Genomic DNA, 22,250 nt, shown 5'->3' with positions numbered 1-22,250 from the left:
CAGGTACATAACTATCCTGGATACAACTAGGTTAGAAACTTAGAAGCTTGGAAAATTGATTATTCGACGACTTTTTAAGAGCTGTAGATGTCAATAAACCAAGCATGAACTAAGTTTAAATCACTTAAAACCCTGGATATATCCAGGTCCAAAACATAGAAGTTAGCAAAATTGAATATTCAATGGCTTTTCTAAGAGCTCGAGATGTCAATAAACCAAACACGAACTAAGTTTGAAATATTTAAAATCCCAGATATAACAGGGTCCAAGGCCTGATTCTTAATAGGTATGATATAAATCAACACATTAAGTTTGGATATAACTGAGCTTAAAATATTCATCCCGATCTAAAAATCGATTCCTAAATTCTCGAATGTACGAGTCTAAGAAGTCATAAACATGAGAGATAATCAAGGAAAATACATATAAATTAAAAGTTAGATATATAAATTGAAATTAAATTTTTCCTGAGGAGAAAAGCCTCGAACTAAGCCCAATGGAAATTGTTTACAAACAAATATAAAAAAACAAAAAGAATCATTGAGCCCCTCCAGGATTCTCTAAGGACGTGACCTCCTCGCCTTCGTGCTCGCCCGTTGTAGAAGCATCCCCCATTTTCGACGGCTTTTGCAAGATCCAGGTCTTGAATTTTTCAAGTTATGGATCCCACAGTGCGGGAGCCATGAAAGAAAAGTTGCCATCCTGGTTAAAAGCCCAGCAATGGTACAGCATATCTTCCATGGAGGACAGTGAGACCGCCTTCTCTTCTTTAACTGCAGCCTCAGCCTCTAGCTGTTTTGCTTTGGCCTCAGCAACCTCGCCCTGGAGCTGGGCAGTTTGGGCTTGGAGAGCAGCCAAGGCAATCTTTGCAGCCTGCTCGCTTTCCTGAGACGAGGCAAGGGCAAACTTTGCATCATACTTTCTCTTTTGAGTAGCCACAAAGATAGCTTTGGCAGCTTGCTCGCCTTCTTGAGCAGCGGTCAAGGCGGTCTTGGCGGCATTGAGTTTGCCCTGGAGCTCATCATTTCTAGCCTGAGCTCGGGCTATGCTGCGGTGCTGAGCCAGGGCATAATGCAAAATAACAAGGCAAGTTAGATATACCCTTTGGCAAAATAAAGAGAAAAATGTAATTAAGGAATGATATCTTACTGTGAGGGTCATCCTCAAGGATGAATCCAGGATGTTCTCCAGGCTCCACTCCTCGATCGTCCTCAAGTCCCTCGAGTTGGCTCTGTAAGCCTGCCCCACCATGTGGCTCACCATCTCGTAGAGGATTCCCCAAAAGACTTCGGGGATCTTCTCCAAATCTTGGGGATCAACTGGTATACGAACAGTAGCAGCTGGGGCAGGAGGAGTTGGGGGATCAGCTTGTATTACCTGATCCCGAGAAGACGCGAACCAAGGTCAAGGGGGAGGATGAGGAATCCTCTTCTCGGTGATAGTAGACGCCAGAGCTGTCGAGCTCGTGCCTTTCCCCTTAGTAGGGGATTTTGAGGTATTTCCTGCTATAGGAGGGGCTTTCTTTGTATACCAAGGCCTCTTCACGACAGGGCTCGAGCCGGATTTCCCACCATGGAAAGCTGTACATAGGTCAGGAGCTCCGGGTTGTTCCATCTTGTCGCCTGAAAAGAACAAAAAGGGGATTAGTTCACAAGTAAAGTAAAAAACATACACAAAGGAAATAAATAAAGATCCTACCCTCTGGGCTGGGGGAGATGTCTATTATCACGACCTATGGCCTTGGGACTACTGGAGGAGAAGGAGAATCAAAGTCTAGTATTTCTTGGACCCTAGGAGGTTCGGGCTCAGGTTCTACCTCAGGGCTAGACTCATCTACATACTGCCTAAATCCAGGGGCGAAGGCGCCCTGGAGCAAGGAAGGCCATGACCTACGATTGGTCCCATACTCCTAAAAAATGGCGGACATAAAATTTAAGGTGTTATCTACAACAATGGTGCCCTTAGGGTAACTAGTATCATGGCGGAACACTAAGTGATCCACACACTGGAGCAGAGTGACATTACAGTCTGGATTGTTAGGGTGGGGATGGACGAGCTGATTTGGGTTAAATCTAACTAACCTAAAATTGGCAGCAACCCTATCTAGTTCCCTATAAGGGTATGAGTTACCTTGGCCGGAGGGGTCGACTGCTGCCCTTGACGCAACTCGTTCTAAATCAGGTTCCCGAACAGCCTTAGGAACCCGCCTCTTTCGCACAAGAGGCACCTCGTCCTCTTCTTGCTCCTCACCTTCGGTGGCTGGTGAGTCCTCTTCTTGAGAAAGCGGGAGCTCAGGGATTACCGGAAGGGGAGCCTGGGTCCTTCTTAATGCCAATGTCTGACCTTTGCCAATCAACTTACACGCCAACATCGTGGTGTCATTCATGAGTTGGCGGTATTCCTTCTTGCTGGGTCGGAGCCCAAAAAATGTTGTATATTGACCCCCGAGGGTCACTGACTTCCCCATCCTCGCGAATATGGCTGCTCAAAAAATAAACTCAATTAGCACATGTGCAAGGAAAATGTCTTGAAAAGAGAATAATTTTACGAGCTGAGATCAGTGAAAAAAAAACTTACGAGGATGGTTGAAGTATCGATGCTCACAGTTTCATAACCTTTTCGACATAAAGAATTGGTCTTTGTAGTCGTTGGGGTGGCTTGGGAGCTCGATGACCGAAGCAGAGTTTAGGTATCTGGTGAGGTAATAGAATCTGTCACCTCAACCCTTTTGTTTTGGGTTGGCTTTAAGGCAAAAAAAGTATAGTATATCTGCCGGAGTGGGGACCTCCCACTCGTGCTTCAAAAATAAGTATTTCAGCCCCGCCAAGAGCCTGTAAGAATTTTGGGGGAGCTGAAAAGGTGCCAACTTCACATAATTCAGGAAGTCGGCAAAATATTGATCCAGGGGAAGAAAGGCCCCCGCCTTCAAATGCTCATCACTCCAGGCTGCGAAGTCATCCTGGAGAGGGGAGCAGCTCCGTTCCCCTTCAAACGGAGGTCAGGCAATAAGGACTCCGGACCCGACCTTAATTTTATGGCTCAACATAATTTTGTTGACCCTTCCGTGCATCGTAATCTTGGAAGCGATTGTCTCCGCCTCGAAGAAAGCATTGGGGTCAACCACAACTTCCCTCTCCACCACTGGGCCAAAGTGAGGAAGGGGAGATTCTAAGGCAATCTCTTTCCCTTTGTTCGTTTGTTGAGCAAACAACCTGGGTGCATTCTTCTTTGATGCATTCTTCTTGGGTGCCATCAGATCGCCTAATGAACAAGAATGACGAGTTACTTAGTTGGCAACCTAAGAGTTTGTAAAGGTTATGACACAGAAGTACGAAGGAGAATGATGTCTCTGATATACGAGCTGAGTTAGTCTCAGCCCGTTGCGTGATGCCACACGCTACCCTACACTACGCGCCTCGATTTCCTAACAGAACCCTGATGTTTAGGGATCCGTGTGTCAAAAAATCAGGCCACTACTATCCTTGGGGGCAATTAACCACACAAGAAGCGTGTCCCCTAAGAAACCAGGTTTCGAACCCTAAAAACTTTTCATCTTCTATATCCCGAATGGGTATTTCCTAAAATTCACCATAAATTACCTAGATTTACCCAGAAATTACCCAGTTTTATGAATATCATAGTTTTAAGAGATATTTTAAGACCTACTTAGTAAACCTAAGTCGAAGCCTATGTGCCAAAAACATTGAGAAAACAACCTAATATTGACTACAGTAAAGTGTGGATGAGCATGATAAAGAAAACACAGAAATCAATAAAAGAAAAGTTTCTTCAAAACAAAAAGACTTACAGTGTGTTCATCGATAAAAGAAGTAGACTTTGAAGGGGAGAGTTCCTGGAAGACTCTGAGTAACTGGGTTTCTGAGAGTTTTTGCAACAGATGGTTTTCGGGTTTTCTCTGAGAAAGAAGAAGGGTTTGAAAATGCAGAAGAGAGAAGATGTAGAAAGATTTCCAATAAAAGGTGGTGAACTGTGAAAATTGCCTACCTTATTGATACGTAAACGACATAGATCAATTTGAGCCATCTGATTTGGTCTATACAAAATCAAAGGGCTATGTTTCAAAAGACAAAACAATAACAAAAAGGTGACAAGACAATTATTGCAGTCCTCAAAACGCGAACAGATGCTAATTGTAGGGTTCCACGTGTCCAGTACTTGAGTAGTGGGTAGGCATGGTTTATTGCAGCAGAAGTCCAAAAGTCCCTACTGTGTAGTTCAGAAGGTGATGTCATTATAACGACCCAAATTTGCTAATAAGGCTTAGGGCTTGATTAGCGTGCCAGGAGGGCAATAAGTGAATTATTGTTATAATATGGGAATTTATGTGAATATGTAATTAGTGATGCATGTTTAGGTGAATTCAATATGCATGTGGGCCCCGTCTGGATATTAGGGGCATGAATGCAATTTTAGCCTATTGAGGGCATAAATGTAATAATTGTGATATACCTGCGATATATCTGTATTGCGTGATCCAAGACAGTCCTAGGGAGCAGTTAGTTAGAAAGTCACAACAGGGTCGAAAATCGGACTCGGGGCGAGTCGAGGGGTATTTTGGGTATTAGAAATCTTATGGGGTTATCGGGTTACAGAAGTAAATATTTTGAGATATATTCGACGTTAGAATGCCTAGGAGGGAGTATTGGGGAAATTTACCATTTTGCCCCCGTGGACGTTTTTGGCACCCCGAGCCTTGAGGTAACCTCTTAGACTTAAGTTAAATAAAACAAAATATAGGAAACCCCAAGATTTCTCTAAACCGACCCTGTCTCTTCCTTCACATCTCTTTTGAAGATTTTCTCTCCATTGGAAGCATGGGAGAACTCTTGGTGAAATCAACCAAAGACTAAGAAGTGGAGCTGGGATTTTGGGAGCTAGTGGCTTGGAGCTTAGGGAATTAATCCAGGGATCTAACTCAGTTCAAGGTAAGCTTTAATCTTAGTAAATTGTACTGAATAGCTGTTGGTATTTTCAGAGTTTTCATGTGAGTAAGTGGTGAATTGCTCTTGAGTGTTTGGTTGAGCTTTGAGGCTAGTTTCTGTTAGGTTTTGATGCTACGGCTGTGTTAGAATTTCTGTGATGAATGTTTGGATAGTTAGGTTGACTTTTATGGATAATTGGCTTGGTTTTAGGAGAGAAAATGGAGGAATTTTCTGGGTTCGAAGGGTTGGGCCATGGCCCTGTTCTTGCTGAGCCGCAACCTTTTAGAACAATGGTGTGACCTGATAGAAGGGGCGTGTCGCGGCACCCTATAGTAGGGTCGCGGCGCGTGTTGGCAGAAAAGAGATTGAGCCTCTATTTGAGCTTAGGGCCGCGGCACTCAGTGCATTTTTGGGTTTTTAAGAGGTTTTAGGCTCGGAAATTCAACAGTTAAGGCTCGGGATGGATTCTATCACCCGGATTGATAGAATTCAACGTTCCAGAGATTAGAATTATGACCCAAAGCTATTTAATGGATTAGAACATGATGGGTGGAAATTGTTAATGCGTTGTGACTAGGGTTTCGGTGAGGCTCGGACTAGGGAACTGTGCTCGAGACATCGGTGCTTGGAAAGCTTGGGACACAAGTAAGGAAACTACTGTTCCCATAGAGCTTTTGTTGCAGGGCTTGACCCTATATGATTAAGTTGCAAGGCTCGACCCTATATAACTGTGTTGCAGGGCGTGGCCCTTTGATTGCATTTATATGTGTTTAAATATCTGTTTAGTTATATATAATGTGTGTATATAAATGATAAAGCGGTGATGGCCGGGAACGGAAAAGGCCGGGAACGGCGAAGGCCGGGAACGGCAAAGGCCGAGAACGGAAAGGGGCCGGGAGCAGCGTTTAGCACGCGAAGTGAGAGTTTCCAGGGCGAGACCCCAAGGGATACCTGGGATATCCTTACGGTATAGACCGTGTACCCAGGGCTTGGTAAAGCACCTGGGACGACATGGTCGTATATGTATAGCTTGTTGAAGGCTTAATTTTATGTTAAGTGTTTAGTGTGTTATCTGCTTGTGAGGGTTTTCTTGTTGGGCTTCGACTCACGGGTGCTCTATGGTGCAGGTAAAGGCAAGGGGAAAGTCGATCAGCCTTGAGTATGGTGAGCGTGACGAGCGGCGCGTACATGTCTGGTTTGCCTGGCTGCCATGGCCAGGGGTGCTTTTGGGGGATGATTGTACTAAACTTAAATTTTGTCGTTTAGTTGACTCTGGTTATTTTTGAGTTGTACATATATCTAAACAATGTTTTTGGGATCCCAAATGTTAAACGTTTATAAATTTTCAATGAATGGTTTATTCTCAAGTTTATGACTCTGATTACGATTTAATTACACTTTTGTCCTAAAAACCTCGATTAGCGAGTTAATTGCACATTTTAAACTCACTCAGTAACGACTCTAAGGCAGTAGGGCGTTACAGTCATGAACCATGAGCAGGGACTTGGGGGGAAAATGTGTACCCTATTTTCAGGATGAGTCTTTCACTCAGCTCGGGTACAGCTGGCAAATAAATACATGGAAGAAATTGCCAAGGAATCAATATATTATCCACGTGGACAACACAATTTTCACGATGGTTATACAAGCTAGGAATGCATAAGTTGCGAAGGGCGAGCTTATGATATTCATATGGCACGGCCTCCACAGTACGAGCTCGGAGACATATTCAGTTCGTGGTAACTCGAGCATATGGCGAATCCGCGGATCCCCAAAGACCCGAGTATTTTATACGATCATTTATGGACAGTCTGTAATATTTAATGTCCCAGATATTAGGAGACCATTTATTTCATGATCAGATCACATCCTAGTATAAATGGGAATATTTAATATTAAATGTAATAAATATGTAAATCCGTGATTGACTCACGCAGTTACCCAAACTTGTCCAAGTAATTTCTCTATAAATACTGAGAATATTGGACAGGAAGAGGGACGATTATTCTGTAATACTGAAACTCTTCCAAAATAGAGAGAGAAAAAAAATAATAGTATAGACTCGTGGACTAGGTGGATTTTAACCACTGAACCACGTAAAAAGATTTGTGTTCTTGAGAGTTAATTTCTTATTTTGGTTTATTATCAAGCACTAATTCAACCTTGTTATTTTCCTAATTCACTGTTGGCGAAAAACCGCGTCAACAACTCCCATTATCCAATACCTTAACGAGGGACTATCGCCAACAAAAAGGAATAAATCAAAGAAACTACAAAGGCAGTCCGCCCAATTTATTCTAGTGGACAAAATTTTGTATCGACGAGGATATTCTATGCCCATATTACGTTGTATTCCCAAAATAAAAACTAAGGATCTATTACAAAAAGTACACTAAGGGTTTTGCGGAGACCACACTGGGGGGCACAGTTTATCAAAGAAGATTCTGTGACAATGGTACTTTTGGCCTACAATGAATGAGGATGCAACAGAATTCGTGAAGAAATTCAACAAGTGCCAATGATTTTCTGAAATACTTCGAGCAGCCCCAAATGAGCTGCAGCAGATGCAAAGCCCTTGGCCATTTGCAGTTTGGGGAATAGACCCGATCGGATCTTTGCCAACGGGAAAAAGGGGGTTTAAAATACGTAGCAGTAGTTGTCAAATACTTCACCAAATGGGTAGAAGCTGAGCCGCTCGCAACAATCATGACCAAGAAAGTTATAGATTTCATCTTCAAAAACATAGTGTACCGAGATGGATTGCCAAATAAAATAATTGCAGACAATGGCACGCAATTCGAGAACGACCTATTCATCGATTTCTGTGAACGACATGGTATAAATAAAAGCTTCTCATTAGTCGCCCATCTGTAAGAAAGTGGGCAAGTCTAAGCGGTGAATAAGAAGATAAAGGACACCATGAAGAAAAGACTCAAACATGCAAAGGGAGTTTGGCTAGAAGCTTCTCATCAGTCGCCCATATATTCATACGGACAAGTCAGGGACGCGTCGCCAGTCTATAGGCGATGTGTTGCCTGCTGGGTTTTTTCAAAGCCCTAAGGTTTTAGGCGATGCATCGACTCCTAGGTGGCAATGCAATGCCTCCTGGGCAAGTCAAAACTCTCAAAATTGACCTTAAACACCTTCAAATGCTCCCAAACTTTTTGAGCATACCTAGATAGTTCATTGCATCACTTTAGCCCCATAAAAGTCAATTATAGATGCCTACAATAAAATATCATATTTTTACTTCAACTTAAGTGAAAATCGTTCAGTGTTTTGCACCACATTGTGTAAACAACTTAATCATTATAGTTAACCAATCTCAACCCTTTTGTAGGTTTAGTTTCATGTTGTATTGGCGCAAAATGGCGAAAGCTTCCTCTAGATCGGCGACATGCCCCCCAACCTTCTTGGACTTCACCAAGATACCGTCAAAGTAGACCTCCATATTCCTTCTTATCTGATCTTTAAAGATTTTATTGACCAGTTGCTGATAGGTGGCTCTTGTGTTCTTTAGTTCGAATGGTCTAACTTTGTAGCAATATAGGTCCATATTTGTCATGAGTATGTATGTTCTTGGTCCAAGGGGTGCATTGCTATTTGATTGTACTCGGAGTAATCATCCATGAACTACAGTAAATCGTGCTCCGATGTTGCATTAACAAGATGATCAATCCGAGGAAGTGGAAAGAAATCTTTGGGACATGCTTTGTTGAGGTCGCTAAAGTCGATGCACACTCACTAGGTTCCATTCAATTTGCAAACGAGCACCGAGTTTGCGACCTATATAGAAGGCTTCCTGAATAAAACAATTTTCTTCCAACTTTTTCACCTTTGCTTTCAGCACCTCGCATCTCTCGGCATCAAGTGACTGTAACGCCCAAACTCCAGGGACCGTTACGATGTGCCTTGTAAACAGTGCTAAACTCGCTAATCGAGTTATTTGACCAAAATTGTGTACTAAGTATGATTAGCGGTTTAGGGATTAAAACTTTTGGTTAAGATGTAACGTTTCACTAGAATGGTTAATATATATTGGGATCCTAAAAATATAATTTCAGAGTCTATCACTAAAAGATATTTACAACAGGCTGTTATAAGCGGCAAAACAGGGTTCAACCCTAGTTCCTTTTTAAACCTCGACCGTGGCGGACGAGCAGCTGCATATGTACACGTCATCACCTAAGCTCTCCAACTCAAGGATGGTCCAGCTTCCTTTTGCCTTTACCTGCACCACATAGCACCCGTGAGCCGAAGCCCAGCAAGAAAACACAATATAACATGATATAATATCAACAGTAATTGTATTGATTATTCAGGACCAACAATTCAAACAAATAGGTGACTAGTACAAGAGTCACAAATGTGGGGACGGTACCCTTAGCCATGTGACGATAGGGTCACCAGGGCTTAACTGGTAGGTTGTCCTTTTGTAACGCCCTACTTCCTTAGAGCCGTTACTAAGTGAGTTTTAAGACAAACCAGTGTGCAATGAACTCGCTAACCGAGGTTTTGGAACAAAAGTGTGACTAATTAAAAGTTAAGGCTGTAATCTTAAAAAAAAACGCGTTGTTTCAATAAAACTTCTAGTATTAAACATTTGGGATCCCAAAATAAGGTTTGAAAACTATTTACATCTAAAAATAAGTTTACAATTGATCAGTTATAAAAATCATAGATTATTACAGCCATTTTCTAATAAACCCCCAACCAAAGCAGTCAGGCAGGCCAAACATGTACGCGTCGCTTCACGCTCTCCGTACTCATGGTTGGTTGACTCAGTCATTGCCCTTACCTACAACACAGAGCACCCGTGAGCCGAAGCCCAGCAAGAAAACTCATGCAGAACATAACATATGCAATTTATACAGTTTATCAAGTCAGATAATCCACAGATAAACAAGTCAACCATTAGACTAAGCAAACACGGCCATGCCGCCCCAGAACCCTTACCACAGCCTGGGGTCTCGGTCCTCACCGTAAGGATCTCACATGTATCCTCTGGGTCCTACCCTGACTATAAGCATCCCATGTGCTAAGTGTTACTTCCGGCCCCGCTGCCGTTCTCGGCCATGCCGCCCTCGGCCATAGCCGTTCATTTCACTATAATCATATATAGCATAAATCAAACAACATTCAAACAATTAACAATTCATTTAAATCTGCACCCTAACATGTAATGCAATATAGGGTCGTGCCCGGCAATCATCTCATCATGCAACATGCAATATAGGGCCGTGCCCCGCAATCACACTATGGGCCCACGCCCTATCCTATGGGTGTTATAGTTTTCTTACCTTTCCATTCAATAGCTTTCCGATGCACCAAGGCCACAAGCACGATCCTCTAGCACGAGCCTCCTCGAAATCCTAGTCACAACACACATATAACACTTTTAATACTAACCAACCCAAAACCACTTCCCGGGACCAATCCCGCACTCTCGGAACCTCTAATTCCCTAAAACGATACATTGGAACCATCCCCCGAGTCCCCGGGAAAAAGCCCTAAAAACCAGAATTTTTGCCTGCCAAAATGGCCTAGGGCCGCGGCACTCCCCTCAAGGGCCGCGGCGCCCAGCAGCCTGACCTCCTCCTGATGCAACCTCGTGCCGCGGCGCCCAAGAACAGGGCCGCGGCGCTCATACGCGAACCCAGATTTCTGGGTTTTCTCCTGCGTTTTCTCCGAGCTAAAACCTCTCCAAATCATACCAAACCAATACCCAAACCCCAAAATCAATTCAAAACCCCACATAGACCATTTAACAACTCAGAAACATCATTAAAGAAACCCAAACACACAATCAAATCCCCAAAATCCACATATTTGATTTTCAACTTCAGAAAATATAAAACCCAAAACTCAAACTTAAACCATGCTTAAATTCCTCAAACCATAACAGAAACATGCCTTAAATTACATAAAATCCTTACCTTGAATGAAGAATCCCACCCTAAGCTCCCTTGATTCATCTCCTAAGTCTCAAATTTCAGCTCCTTCACTCATCTTCTTCTTCTTCTTCTTCTCATTGCCCTAACTTTCCTTCTCTTTATTTTTAACAAAACCAAACAATGACCAAGCCCCAAACCGTGTACCCCTTAATACCCAGCTGCAACATATCTAATTCCCAGCCAAATGACCAATTTACCCCTTCATCAAAACCCTTTGCTAACTACACCTCAAGGGCACTCTAGTCCTTTCTCCTATATTGCAATTCTACCATTTCTTTCACCTAAACTTGTTACTCTCGGCAGTAACTAATGGTTACCCAGGTTACTCAATCACCAATAACCATTACCCGCAAAATCTCAACTTAACCATAGAATTCCCAAGGTACCCCTAGGCTCCTCCCGAGCTGAGTATAAAATCCTGTTGTGACCTTTAAGTTAATTTGCTCTCTAGGACCGTCTCGGCACGTGCATCACAATAATAACACCATACTCACGTGGTACTAATCACAGAATATAATTATCACATATATGCCCTCAGCGGGCTAAAATTACAATTATTCCCTTCTAACACGATCCGGGCCTACATGCATACTAATATACATAGTCATGCATCTCAGATAAGCAAATAGTCATATAACATGCTTTAAATCATAATCATGCATTTAACTCATCAAAGTCACACATAAATCCCATCATGCCCTCCTGGCACGCTAATCAAGGCCCTTAAGCCTTATTAGCGAATTTGGGTCGTTACACCTTTCATAAGTTCGATCAGGACAAGTGCATGGTGAATGGTCACCAACATAACCTTCCTCCCGACTCTAGAGTCGTAACTATGGACAGCGTCCCCTAGCCATGTGACAAACAGTCACCGGGGCCATATGCCCTGGCTATGAACATCTGGTCTTAGACCAGGCAAGCGCTTGTAAGTTCATCGACTTTAGGGTCGATCCAGCATTAATGTCATAGAGCCATTCAATGCATGTTCATCGACTTTAGGGTCGGTCCATAAACAAGGTATTCAGCATGCTTACTCAACAAGTATTAATACAATTAGGACCATGCACAAACCCAGAGGCACAAGCTCTGAACAATATCATAATCAGTACTCAAAGCATGTCCTAATCACATGTTTCTCATGCATCATATGCATTATAGTCAACAATCCAACATGCACCAATAATAGCCATGCATGTCACGTTCGATAGTCAACCAACATGCATCAAGAATAGCCATGCATGTCATACCCAATAATCAACCAACATGCATCAAGAATAGCCATGCATGTCACATATACACAAGGTGCAGTTTTCTTGCCTCAGAGTCGAGCTAGGATGATTAAAAGAACGACCCTTGAGAACGATCAACTTTTAGTCCTTTAGCGGTCACCTAGTCATAACCAAATATAGGATACCATCAATAAAAATGATCAACATAAGTTCCCAAACCAATATCTAGCCTCCGGGACATCAAACACTACTCAATCGGGTAATAGGTTCGACCCCGAGGCCTAAGGCTTGAATCCCCAAGCTAAAAACACATTTCTGGCCAAAAACCCACTAAGGGTCGCGGCCCTCCCCAGCTGCGCCGCGGCACGCCCCTCAAACAGAGGCAGCCTTCTCTGTCACACGCCAAGGGCCGCAGCGCACCACAGCCATGCCGCGGCGCTTAACCCAGACCAGCCAAAAACTCAGCACGCACCAGCTCGACTTCCCCTGCGTTTTCCCTTCAAACCTGTCCCAAACCTCAACCTAACACCCAATTCAACCACCAAACATCATCTACAACTCACCCTCATCATAACCCAAGTTAAACATCAACCAAACTTCTATTAATCCAAACTTTCTACAAGGAATTCACAAGCTGAAAACTAAAGCCCAAAACAGAGCACACCATAAAATTCATAACTGGAACTCACCTCAAACTTGATTTTGAATCCCCTTTAATGGCTTAATCAAGTTCCCAAGCTCCCACCTTTGATCTCCTAACTTAACTCCTCAAGATGGCTCTCAAAATTTGAAAGGAAGATGAAGGAGAAATGGTGTACGGGTGAGGGAGAAGGTTGAGGATAATGATGCTCTGTTTTTAACTATTCCACAGCCATCTAAAACTATAAGGCTGATACAAATCCTTAAGGTCAAAAGACCATAATGCCCCTAGGCCAATTAAATCCCTCTAAAGACTTCCGAGGGTAAAACCGTCCTTTCCCGCCTATCATGTTAATTATAATTAACACTCTCCAATTCCCATTATTCACAACATTCTCAAATACCAATAAATCATATCCCGTTACCCTTTTATTCCCGGTAATGTTCTAGTCATCAAAATGACCCCGAGACTCACCCCGAGCCCCGAACTTAAACCCGTTATGACTAGACCGAACACTTACATTTCATGATCGTCTCATGCCGAGTAGCTCGAACCAATCCACCTTATAAGATGGCCATATTAATTAATCACAACCATGCACCCAAAATACCCAATTACGCCCACAGCGGCCAAATTACCAAAATGCCCTCATAATTAAAATAGGAACCCATATGCATGCATCCACCATCATATAATAATATAATTCACGTAAACATGCATATAATCATTAAATACCATAATAAATTAATTATGGCCCTCCCGGCCTCCTAATCAAGGTTTTAAACCTTATTAGGAAATTTGGGGCATTATAGTGACCGTCACTTCTGCCAAACCAGGGGCACCTTTGGGACTATTTTCAGGGCATGGCTTATGACAAATGGGCTAATGCCTACCATGACATTATGGGACCATGAAAGAACATCTTGATTCTTCTGCAATAAGTCAATCAGCTCAACTTTGACATCGCCATTCAAGTTCTTGATGACCCTTACCTTTCAAGTAGGGTTGCCTTCTTTTAGCTCTACCTCATCAAGTTCTTTGACTTGTCCTCCCAATCTTTCTTCATCCCCAAAGCGAGGATCCAACTCTTCCCTGCTTTAGGCCTCACTTCATAAGACATTAGGACTCAGGTTGGCATTAGTGGCACTGTCACCTACGGCACTCTAATGGTAACTTCGCCAACCATGGCCTTGCCATTCAAGATCTTCGCTATCAATACGACGACTTCTTCGTCGAACAAATCCTCGATGTCTTCGGTACCTTGGTCATCAAAATCATATTCGTGTTAGCAACCTTTCCTTTCCTAGCTTTGTTAATGGAGGCATTATAGCATTCTCGCGCCTCTTTCTAGTTTCCTCTTATACAGTCGATACCTTCGCTCGTGGGAACTTGACGGTGAGGTGCCAAATTGACATTATGGGTAGCAGTTCAATGAGCACTGGTCGCCCCAATACAACATTGTATCCCGACGGGTAATCGACAACTACAAACGTTGCCATGCAAGTCGCCCTTTGAGGAGGATCGCCTAGTGTCACAAGGAGTTTAATGGAACTTATGGGGGCCAGGCTCGCACCATTGAACCCATAGATCCTCATGACGCACGACTGGAGATCACGTGCTAAAGGGATATGACTAATGGTGTCAAACCCACGAACACAATATTACGACCCATCAACTAATGTGATGGTAGAAGTGGAAGTATGTGACTGAAAAGTAGAAAAGATACTAGAATAACCTACCATATGATTGGTGGCACCATAATCAATGACCTGTTTGGAGGATGAGGAAAAAAGACATGCATTGAGTTTACCTAACTCAACAATAGCAGTGACAAAAGAAGATGAAGACTTGAGTGACTCTTAATACTATGAGAACTTGGAAAATTCATCGGTAGAGATAAGGAGCGATTTGGCAAAGGCATCATTAGCGAACGCAACATGGGCCGAGTGTTTTTGCTTATTTTTGTATTGAAGCTTTCTACACTCAAACTTCATATGGCCTAGCTTATGACAATAGTTGCACACAATGCCTCCAAAATCTGGCACTCGAGTTTCAAATCCTTTATGAGTCACCTCCTTTGTTTCCATTGTGATTAGTTGGTCTCCCATGCACATACTTATTATTTCAGCTTACCAAATTACTATTGAGCGAAACAGGTGGAGTACTTTCTCTGCGAAAAAAGTGATTAAATATGTCTTGCAAAGATGAGAACTTGTGACTTAGCCAACTTAAAGTCAAGAGAGAGGCTAGTTATGAAACTCATGATAATCATTTACTCCCATTGGCGTTGTTGAACCTTCACGACAAAGCTAAAGGGCAACAACATATTAAGTTTCTCATACGTCTTCTTGAACACCATAAAATAGCTTGTAAGGGACTAATCTTGTTTTTTCACACTGTTAAATGCTTTGAGAACCACATACATGCGAGAGAGATTCCCCTTCCATAGTACAAAAATTCCAAACAATCCATCAGTCCTTTAACAAACTCATAGTGATTGATCAAGCCAATTACATATTAATTCTGAATATGAAAGAACAAGCGAGCATCTTCTCCGAGTCAAGTCTGTTTCGAATCATATTTCTCCTTCAAATAATTTTTAAGAGGGTCATAAGTCAAATGAGTATCTTTGTCAATACTTTGTAGATAAAGGCGAAAAGTCTTGCCACGATCCAAATAGATCAAACAGTTGATTTTAAGATGGTCATAAGTCAAATGAGTATCTTCATCAATACTTTGTAGATAAAGGCAAAGAGTCTTGCCACAATCGAAATAGATCAAACAGTTGAACTTATGGTCGACAATTTTGGACATCATTGGCACCACACCCATAACAATAGAAGACTTATTCTCAGCCATAACGCCTACACAAAAAGACAAGGCAACAACCACTAAAACCACAACAAAGGATCGAGATCAAACCTTGACAAACACAAGTACTGAGCAAGATTAACACAAACGGAGCATAGTGCACCAAGGAACGCAAAGGAGGACAGCCAAAAAAAGAACAGGTGACGAAGGTTAAGCCAAGTGTGCTCACACACCGACGCATGGGGACGAGGCAACAACGCGTAGGGCTCACACGCAAGTATTATGGGCACCAAACTCAGGCAAACGATTGGGCTTCCTCCCTAGACAGGCGGTGAAAATAAAAGGCCACTCCAAATAAGGTTGCCGTAATGGAACCCTAATTTGTGTTTATGCAAGAGAGCCAAAACAAAATCCTAATTTTGTAACAAAACTCTAATTTTGAAACCTTAGCATGTTATTTGAGGTGGAAAAAAAATTCTCTTCATTTTTATTGAAAAGTGATGAACATGTATATGCACAACTAGAAATCTATCTAAGGAAACAAAAATTAAGCTATCTAAGGAAACTAAAATTAAGCTAATTGACAGCTAAATGCAACTAATATACAACGATCATAGAAGAATAGGAAAAGAAGTTTGTTCAATATTTTTTTCATATAAACTTCTCAAAATCTTTTTCTTTTCTTCATGTGGATTATAAAAAGAAAGGGAGTGAGAAAAAAAAATGGTGAAAGGATCCACATTTATGCCATTGGCCGTTCATGATGTGATTATGAAACCAAAAACACATTCAATACCAAATTGTTTGCACTCATTTCATCTAAAAACAACACCCAGTGGCTTGATCATAAAGGAAAAGAATTAAACACAACTTACAAAGAATATTTACAATTCCCCCAAAAAAGACTGCTTTAACCATGCTGACAAGAAAAGAGTGCACATAATAAATACAATAACAAGAGGGCAAAATTAAAAGAACAAATCAGATGGTATCTCTATCTACAAATTTAACCAGAGAAAGTGAAGAAGCCTCTGCCTTGCATGGTATGTATAGGACATGTCGCACTTACAATTTTGGAAAAAGAAGTCACTGTGTTAGTAGAATCTAAATATAAAAAAGAAGTTATAGCAATAAAAGGCTTCGACCTCATTAGTCGTGAAGTCATGATAATTTGGTACTTGTCTCGTCGCTCAGTTTCTTGTATTCTGGTTTCAGCTTGTACATTCCTTGATTTGCTCCTTTGTTGTTGTACACACACAGCTCTTTCAGTATGTCTTTCAGAAATTGCTGCAAAAGGACGCTGATATACTTTATTATCCTCAAGATCAAGGAAATACAAAAGTTTCTCAATAAGTTACTCTTCCCTTCCCACAACTTCATCCTTGGGAATATCTATAAATAGAACTTGAAATTCTAAGTAAATATAAACAGAAGCTTAAGAAAAAAGAAAGAAATCATAGGGCATACTTCAGGTTGGTCTGTCTCTTGAATCAGTTGTTTTAGAGTCCAATTTGGTTGCCTCTCAAACAGCTTAAACATAATATCTTCCATTTCTCCACGATCCCTCCTCGTTCTTTTCATTTCAGATCCCTTGGTTGGTGCTTTCTTCTTATCCTATTTGATCAAAGGCAGAGCATCCTCCTAGTCAAGGATTGATAATAGAAGGATAATAGACTTCATAAACAAAGTTTGTTAACTAATGCAATGCTCCCTAGAGATGCAAGTAGCAAAATACAATTAAATACAAAAATATTGATACTGAGGAAAGGTGAAAATATAATTACAGGTCCAGAAACAATAAATCCCATCATTCCTGGCATAGGCCTCATTCGAGCTCCATTGTCATTGTCGATCACCTGAAACAAGAAAGTAGAAAAGTATGGAGGAATAATGTAAGAGATTAGACTAAAGACATGGTATTCTGACAAAATTTCAAGTGAAGAAAGTGGCACCTGAATCTTTCTAGTTTTAGTCATATATTTTTTAGTCCGTTCACGGCATAGCTTTCGATAGCTCTCAAGGTTCTCAGGATGAGGCTTCATGTCAAATTTGTTTAGTATCTTCCCCTCCACTGAGATCTTTCCTATATTGAGCAAGTAAATTCACCATTCAATCTAGGGATTACAGTAAACCAAATTAAGACATTAACATCTCATAGCTAGTATAAACTTTTATAAATATCCTGCAGTAGTTTGACGGAGCTGTTTCTGACTATTAATTTTGCCACATTACATTTGGTACTTTTGGCTGCAATCCTAAAAAAAAACGACAATTGACAAGCAAGATGAAGATCTGAGTTAAAAACTCAATTCTGATATAATATGAACCAACCAACATGAGGTACTTCAAAGTTCTCCTTACCCCATGTTAGGACTGATATCAGGTTCACCTATGCTAGGAGAGGTAAGCCTAAAACGCAAGGGTAAATTGGTCTGCCTTGGGATGCTAAGGGCACTTTTGTAATTGTGTGTGGAGCGTTTATGGTAGACTGATATAGGGTGTTGTGGTGAGAGAGAGGGGTATGCTTGAGCTGAGTCATTTGGTCCTAGCATCTAGGAGAGTCCCAGCCTCGCGAAATCTGTGGGATTGTACTTGAGCTATTTTCCATTTATTCAATAATAGCTACTCTCTCTTCCTCTGCCATTTTCTCTGTACAATTTGGCTACTGTTCTATTATTCTAATTATTGCAGGTGTACGGTGCACATCACCCCATCCTTTGATAAACTTTTAACTGATTTCCCAATTATAAATTTTCAGCCTACTAGATTCCTGTAGCTCCTTTACAATTCAGTGCAAGTTTAATTTACACATACAATAATTGGTCAAGTAAAATGTAATCTTCATAGCTGGCTTTCATGTTTTATATATTTTTGGTGTCACTCAGAATTGTCATAAAACCTCCTATTTTCACTCTTTCTTTCCTTTTTCTATTGACAATGCTACTAAATTTCCAACATTCGATTATTACCATGGGGGTCCAAATTTAAATTGACATAATGTCAATTTGGCTGTTAATTATTGCCGATGCAATGGAATCTTTATGGCATAGTGTCAAAGCAGAGCTAATAATAAATCACCAAGGATGTCGTATTAAGACTCATTCCAAATGCATACCAAAATATTTACATCAGAGAGATGCATGCTCACCTTGCGAAGACTCTGAGAATACAGACATTGGAATAAAATCTTTGGACATTTCCATAGAGTAACGCTTTGGTATATTGCCAGATTCTGCACCAGCCAATTCCATGGTGAACTGCAAGTTATTAACAAGAAGAGGAGTGCTACGGTCAAATTCCTACTTCAACCTCTTAGTTAACCTCCGCCCCCAAAAGCACATGTCGAATTTTTTTTTATGACAGCATTTGTTGTAGTTACGACATCCTTCCTGCAAATTTTTGAAAGATTCTGAATAGTTTACAGTGCCCAAACAAAAACCAAAATACAAACATATTTTGGACACAGTAAACTATTCAAAGGATGTCGTAACTACAACTAACACGCTATGAAAAAAAAATCTGACGTGTTTTTGGGGCGGAAGTTGACTAAGAGATTGAAATAGGAGGTTGTTGTTAGCACTCCTCTAATGAAGAAACATAATCTTTTTAGTATCTCAAACAAATTTCATTCCCATATATTCTTTAAGTAATCTATTCTACCTTACAATTATTAATAATGATCTTTTCTTTTAATATCTCAAACAAATTTCATTCCCATATATTCTTTAAGTATTCTATTCTACCTTACAATTATTAATACTGATCTTTTCTTTTAATATATATATATATATATATATTTCATTACAGATTCTGTCAAAATAAAATAACTACAAAAGCAGAGATAACTTTAACATAAAATATAAATGGTCATAACTCATCACTCACTCATATCCATGTACAATCACTACAACATTATATAAGAAGTTCAACAATCAACTTCATATTTAACATATACAAGTAAAAAAAAAAGCCAATTAAGAGGAGGAGAATAAACCAAAAACCCAGAATATCAATCCAAAAACAAAGAGTATTGCTACTGGTGCCCCACTATATGAGATGTTATTGTTAGTGAAATTCAATATCGGGTAATATTAGATACCGTTAGCCACTCATAAATGAGTTGTGATTTTGGGCAACATAGCAAATTACAACACTCAAAAAAAAATGAAATGTAAAACCCTAGAGATCACTAAACATTCTTGATTAAAATGCAAATGCATGAGTGAAAGAACCAAACAGTAACCCTAAAAATCATAACATTTAAACCAAAAGAAAAGGCAAAGAGATCAAGAAGAACCAAACACAAAAATTTGTAAAGTATTGAGAATTTATTTGAAAAAAGAGAAGAAAGAGTGACCTGTGGAGAAGCAGAATCTTCATTGGAATGCAGAGGGTTGATGGAGATGATGACCTTGGCGACGGAAGGAGAAGGGTCATCGGAGGAGGAAAGCGGCAATGGACGAGGATGAAGAGGTTGACGAAGAGAGCAAGAGACGAGCGGAGGGCATTTCATGAGCCACACTGCTCTCTCGGCTCTGCTCGTCTCCACGTGCTCGTTCCCAACCTCCTGCTTCTGCAGCTTCTTGTTATCCTCCATTGGCCACACCAGGCCACTCTCCATAGATAAATTACATAGAAATTAAATTTTAAATTAACAGCCTTTACCCAAGCCAAAAGAAAAGGGTACACACAAGACAAAGTAAGCAAAACAAAACGAAGAACAAAAATGAAGATGTATTGTCCACCAAGTACTTGATTTCACTAAATTTATTTATTAACAAAGTTGGAACCTTAGTCCCCATCCCATTACATATCACTCTCCAATAGTTAAAAAAGTATGTACCATATCATATAATCAAAATACGTATGCACCATATCTCCAAATGTATTTCTTATACATTTTCGTTAGCTTGGTTTTTGTGTACAGAGGACAAAGAAACTTCCAATTTTCTAACTTTAAATGTGTTTAAAATTTGGATATTATATTCCACAATTAAAATTTTATAGAAAAAAAAGGACAAGACGCAGATCATATAAAACAATAAAAGATTTGAAGGCAAGTCGTATACATTATGTTTAACAAATTAAATCTAAATACATGAACAACCACCTGCAACAACATTGACTCTTCACATTTTTTTAAGTGCATCAACATTTGCAGTCTTATCTTTCTCTTAAACATTTTTCTTATTCATGTATATATATATATAACAACAGATTAGACAAAGCCTTTGCAGCCACTTTTTTTTTTTTCTCTTTAACAGTCTTACGAACAGTGGCACTACACAATAATAACCCCTTTGATGCTCTTCTTAGTCTTCAAATTGGTACATTAATATTCCAATTGAATTGCTCTCATTAACTACAGCGTGTTTCACTCAAAAGAACAAATTATTGTATAGTCGGAATTTTAATAAAAAAAATGCATCAAAACAAACTAAAATAAATGTTTTACCCACTCAAAATCTGAAATTAGAATATGAAATTAGTGGGTTCAAAACTATCAAATCCCTCTTCATTCAAACTCACATATAAAACAAAGATTAAAACCAAATAAACCAAATTTAGATAGAATATTTCAGATTTTCATGAGTGGGAACTATTATTTATCAAATAAATGGAAAAAATTGAAGGAGAAATACCTTGGTGACGCTGAAAATGGAGGATACAAACGCTGCCGCTGTCCTCTAGGCTTGGTGCCGCCGGAAATGATGCAGTCGGCGCCGAAAATGGTCCACGTCGCTGGAGATGGAGCAGGTGCCGAGAGAAAACTTTGTGTGGCTGGCGCTCTGTGCGGCTAGCTTTTTCTTTGCAGCAGAAATGTCAAGCGTTTCTAATGAAATGAAACCCTTTTATTTCTATAACAATTTTGAGGACACCAAAAGTGATACTTAATACGTTTTGAGGGCACCCAAAATGGGCCTTTAAAAGAGCCAATGGAATACCATATTAGTAGCATAATTAATTGAAGAAATTATATTTTATATGAGAATTTTAATAGACTTCACAATTTTTTTTTTTTATTTAAGGTAATCTATGACGTTTTTTTTTAGATTTTTAACTTTTATGGATTTATTTTCTCATATTTTTGTTTAAAAGTTAGTTTATGTCATAGTTTTACTTTTAATCAAATTTTATTAATTTGGAAGGACATATTTGTAATTTGATTATTATGTTTTTAGCTTATTTATTTTTTTAAATAACTAATTTTATATTAAATTTTTTTTTGGTTGTTTTACAATTTTGTTTGTGACATTAATTGTGTTTATTATTTTTTTTATTTATTATAAACATTTTTTCCTTATTTTTATATTGTATGTTTCTTTTTTCAAATCTTGTGTGAGGTATTGATATTTGATAATTATATAAAAAAAAATTCTAGAACTAGGTTAATTAACATGTACCAGAGGAATAACCAGTTACCCTGAGAGGAGCAACCTTCTGCCATAAAGGGGTAACCAGTTACCATAAGACGGGTGACGGATTACTCATATTAAATATGAAAAGAAACATTAAATTTGAATGGAAAAAAGGAAGAACACTTCATTAAAAATAAGAAGAAGTAACTATGATTTTAGTAACATAGGTAACCAGTTACCATAAAGAACCCAAAAATATACACACGCAGCATAACGTGAAGGTAACCAATTATCCCTAGAAATATACACACAAA

The 22,250-nt window shown here is 39.9% G+C and overlaps 1 protein-coding gene and 1 long non-coding RNA gene across 7 annotated transcripts; both read right to left on the bottom strand.

Moving 5' to 3' along the window:
• Positions 1–277: 277 nt before the first annotated feature.
• On the bottom strand, positions 278–6,049 carry LOC133798529 (uncharacterized). Of its 2 annotated transcripts, none has more exons than XR_009875921.1 (3): positions 1,699–6,049; positions 1,150–1,622; positions 278–1,056 (listed from the first exon to the last, which is right to left on the bottom strand). It is a non-coding gene; the product is annotated as an uncharacterized LOC133798529 (long non-coding RNA). The 2 variants fall into 2 exon arrangements; XR_009875922.1 differs by having other exon boundaries at positions 2,131–6,049.
• A 10,316-nt stretch (positions 6,050–16,365) lies between these two features.
• Positions 16,366–21,420, bottom strand: LOC133798528 (uncharacterized). 5 transcript variants are annotated; one of them, XM_062236860.1, is made up of 7 exons: positions 21,220–21,420; positions 19,935–20,236; positions 18,726–18,834; positions 17,530–17,660; positions 17,362–17,433; positions 17,045–17,191; positions 16,366–16,877 (listed from the first exon to the last, which is right to left on the bottom strand). In XM_062236860.1, the coding sequence occupies exons 2-7, from the start codon at positions 20,196–20,198 to the stop codon at positions 16,584–16,586; spliced, it is 1,017 nt and encodes a 338-aa protein (XP_062092844.1). In that variant the 5' UTR covers positions 20,199–20,236; positions 21,220–21,420; the 3' UTR covers positions 16,366–16,583. The 5 variants fall into 5 exon arrangements, with proteins under 5 accessions (XP_062092844.1, XP_062092845.1, XP_062092846.1 ...); XM_062236861.1 differs by having other exon boundaries at positions 19,935–20,192; positions 21,220–21,419; XM_062236862.1 differs by lacking the exon at positions 21,220–21,420 and having other exon boundaries at positions 16,366–16,864; positions 19,935–21,218.
• Positions 21,421–22,250: the final 830 nt, after the last annotated feature.

The sequence above is a fragment of the Humulus lupulus genome, chromosome 8, assembly GCF_963169125.1.
Source record: "Humulus lupulus chromosome 8, drHumLupu1.1, whole genome shotgun sequence".
In the NCBI taxonomy this organism is placed as follows: Eukaryota; Viridiplantae; Streptophyta; class Magnoliopsida; order Rosales; family Cannabaceae; genus Humulus; species Humulus lupulus.
This window is presented reverse-complemented; position numbering and strand designations above follow the sequence as displayed.

Excerpts from the sequence above, each read along its gene's own strand:
- LOC133798528 (XM_062236860.1), bottom strand. The coding sequence starts at position 20,198 with ATGGAGAGTGGCCTGGTGTGGCCAATGGAGGATAACAAGAAGCTGCAG. Across the intron at positions 17,661-18,725 it reads ATTCTCAGAGTCTTCGCAAG|GAAAGATCTCAGTGGAGGGG; the intron begins GTGAGCATGCAT and ends TGCTCAATATAG. Across the intron at positions 17,192-17,361 it reads GATTTATTGTTTCTGGACCT|GATAAGAAGAAAGCACCAAC; the intron begins GTAATTATATTT and ends TTGATCAAATAG.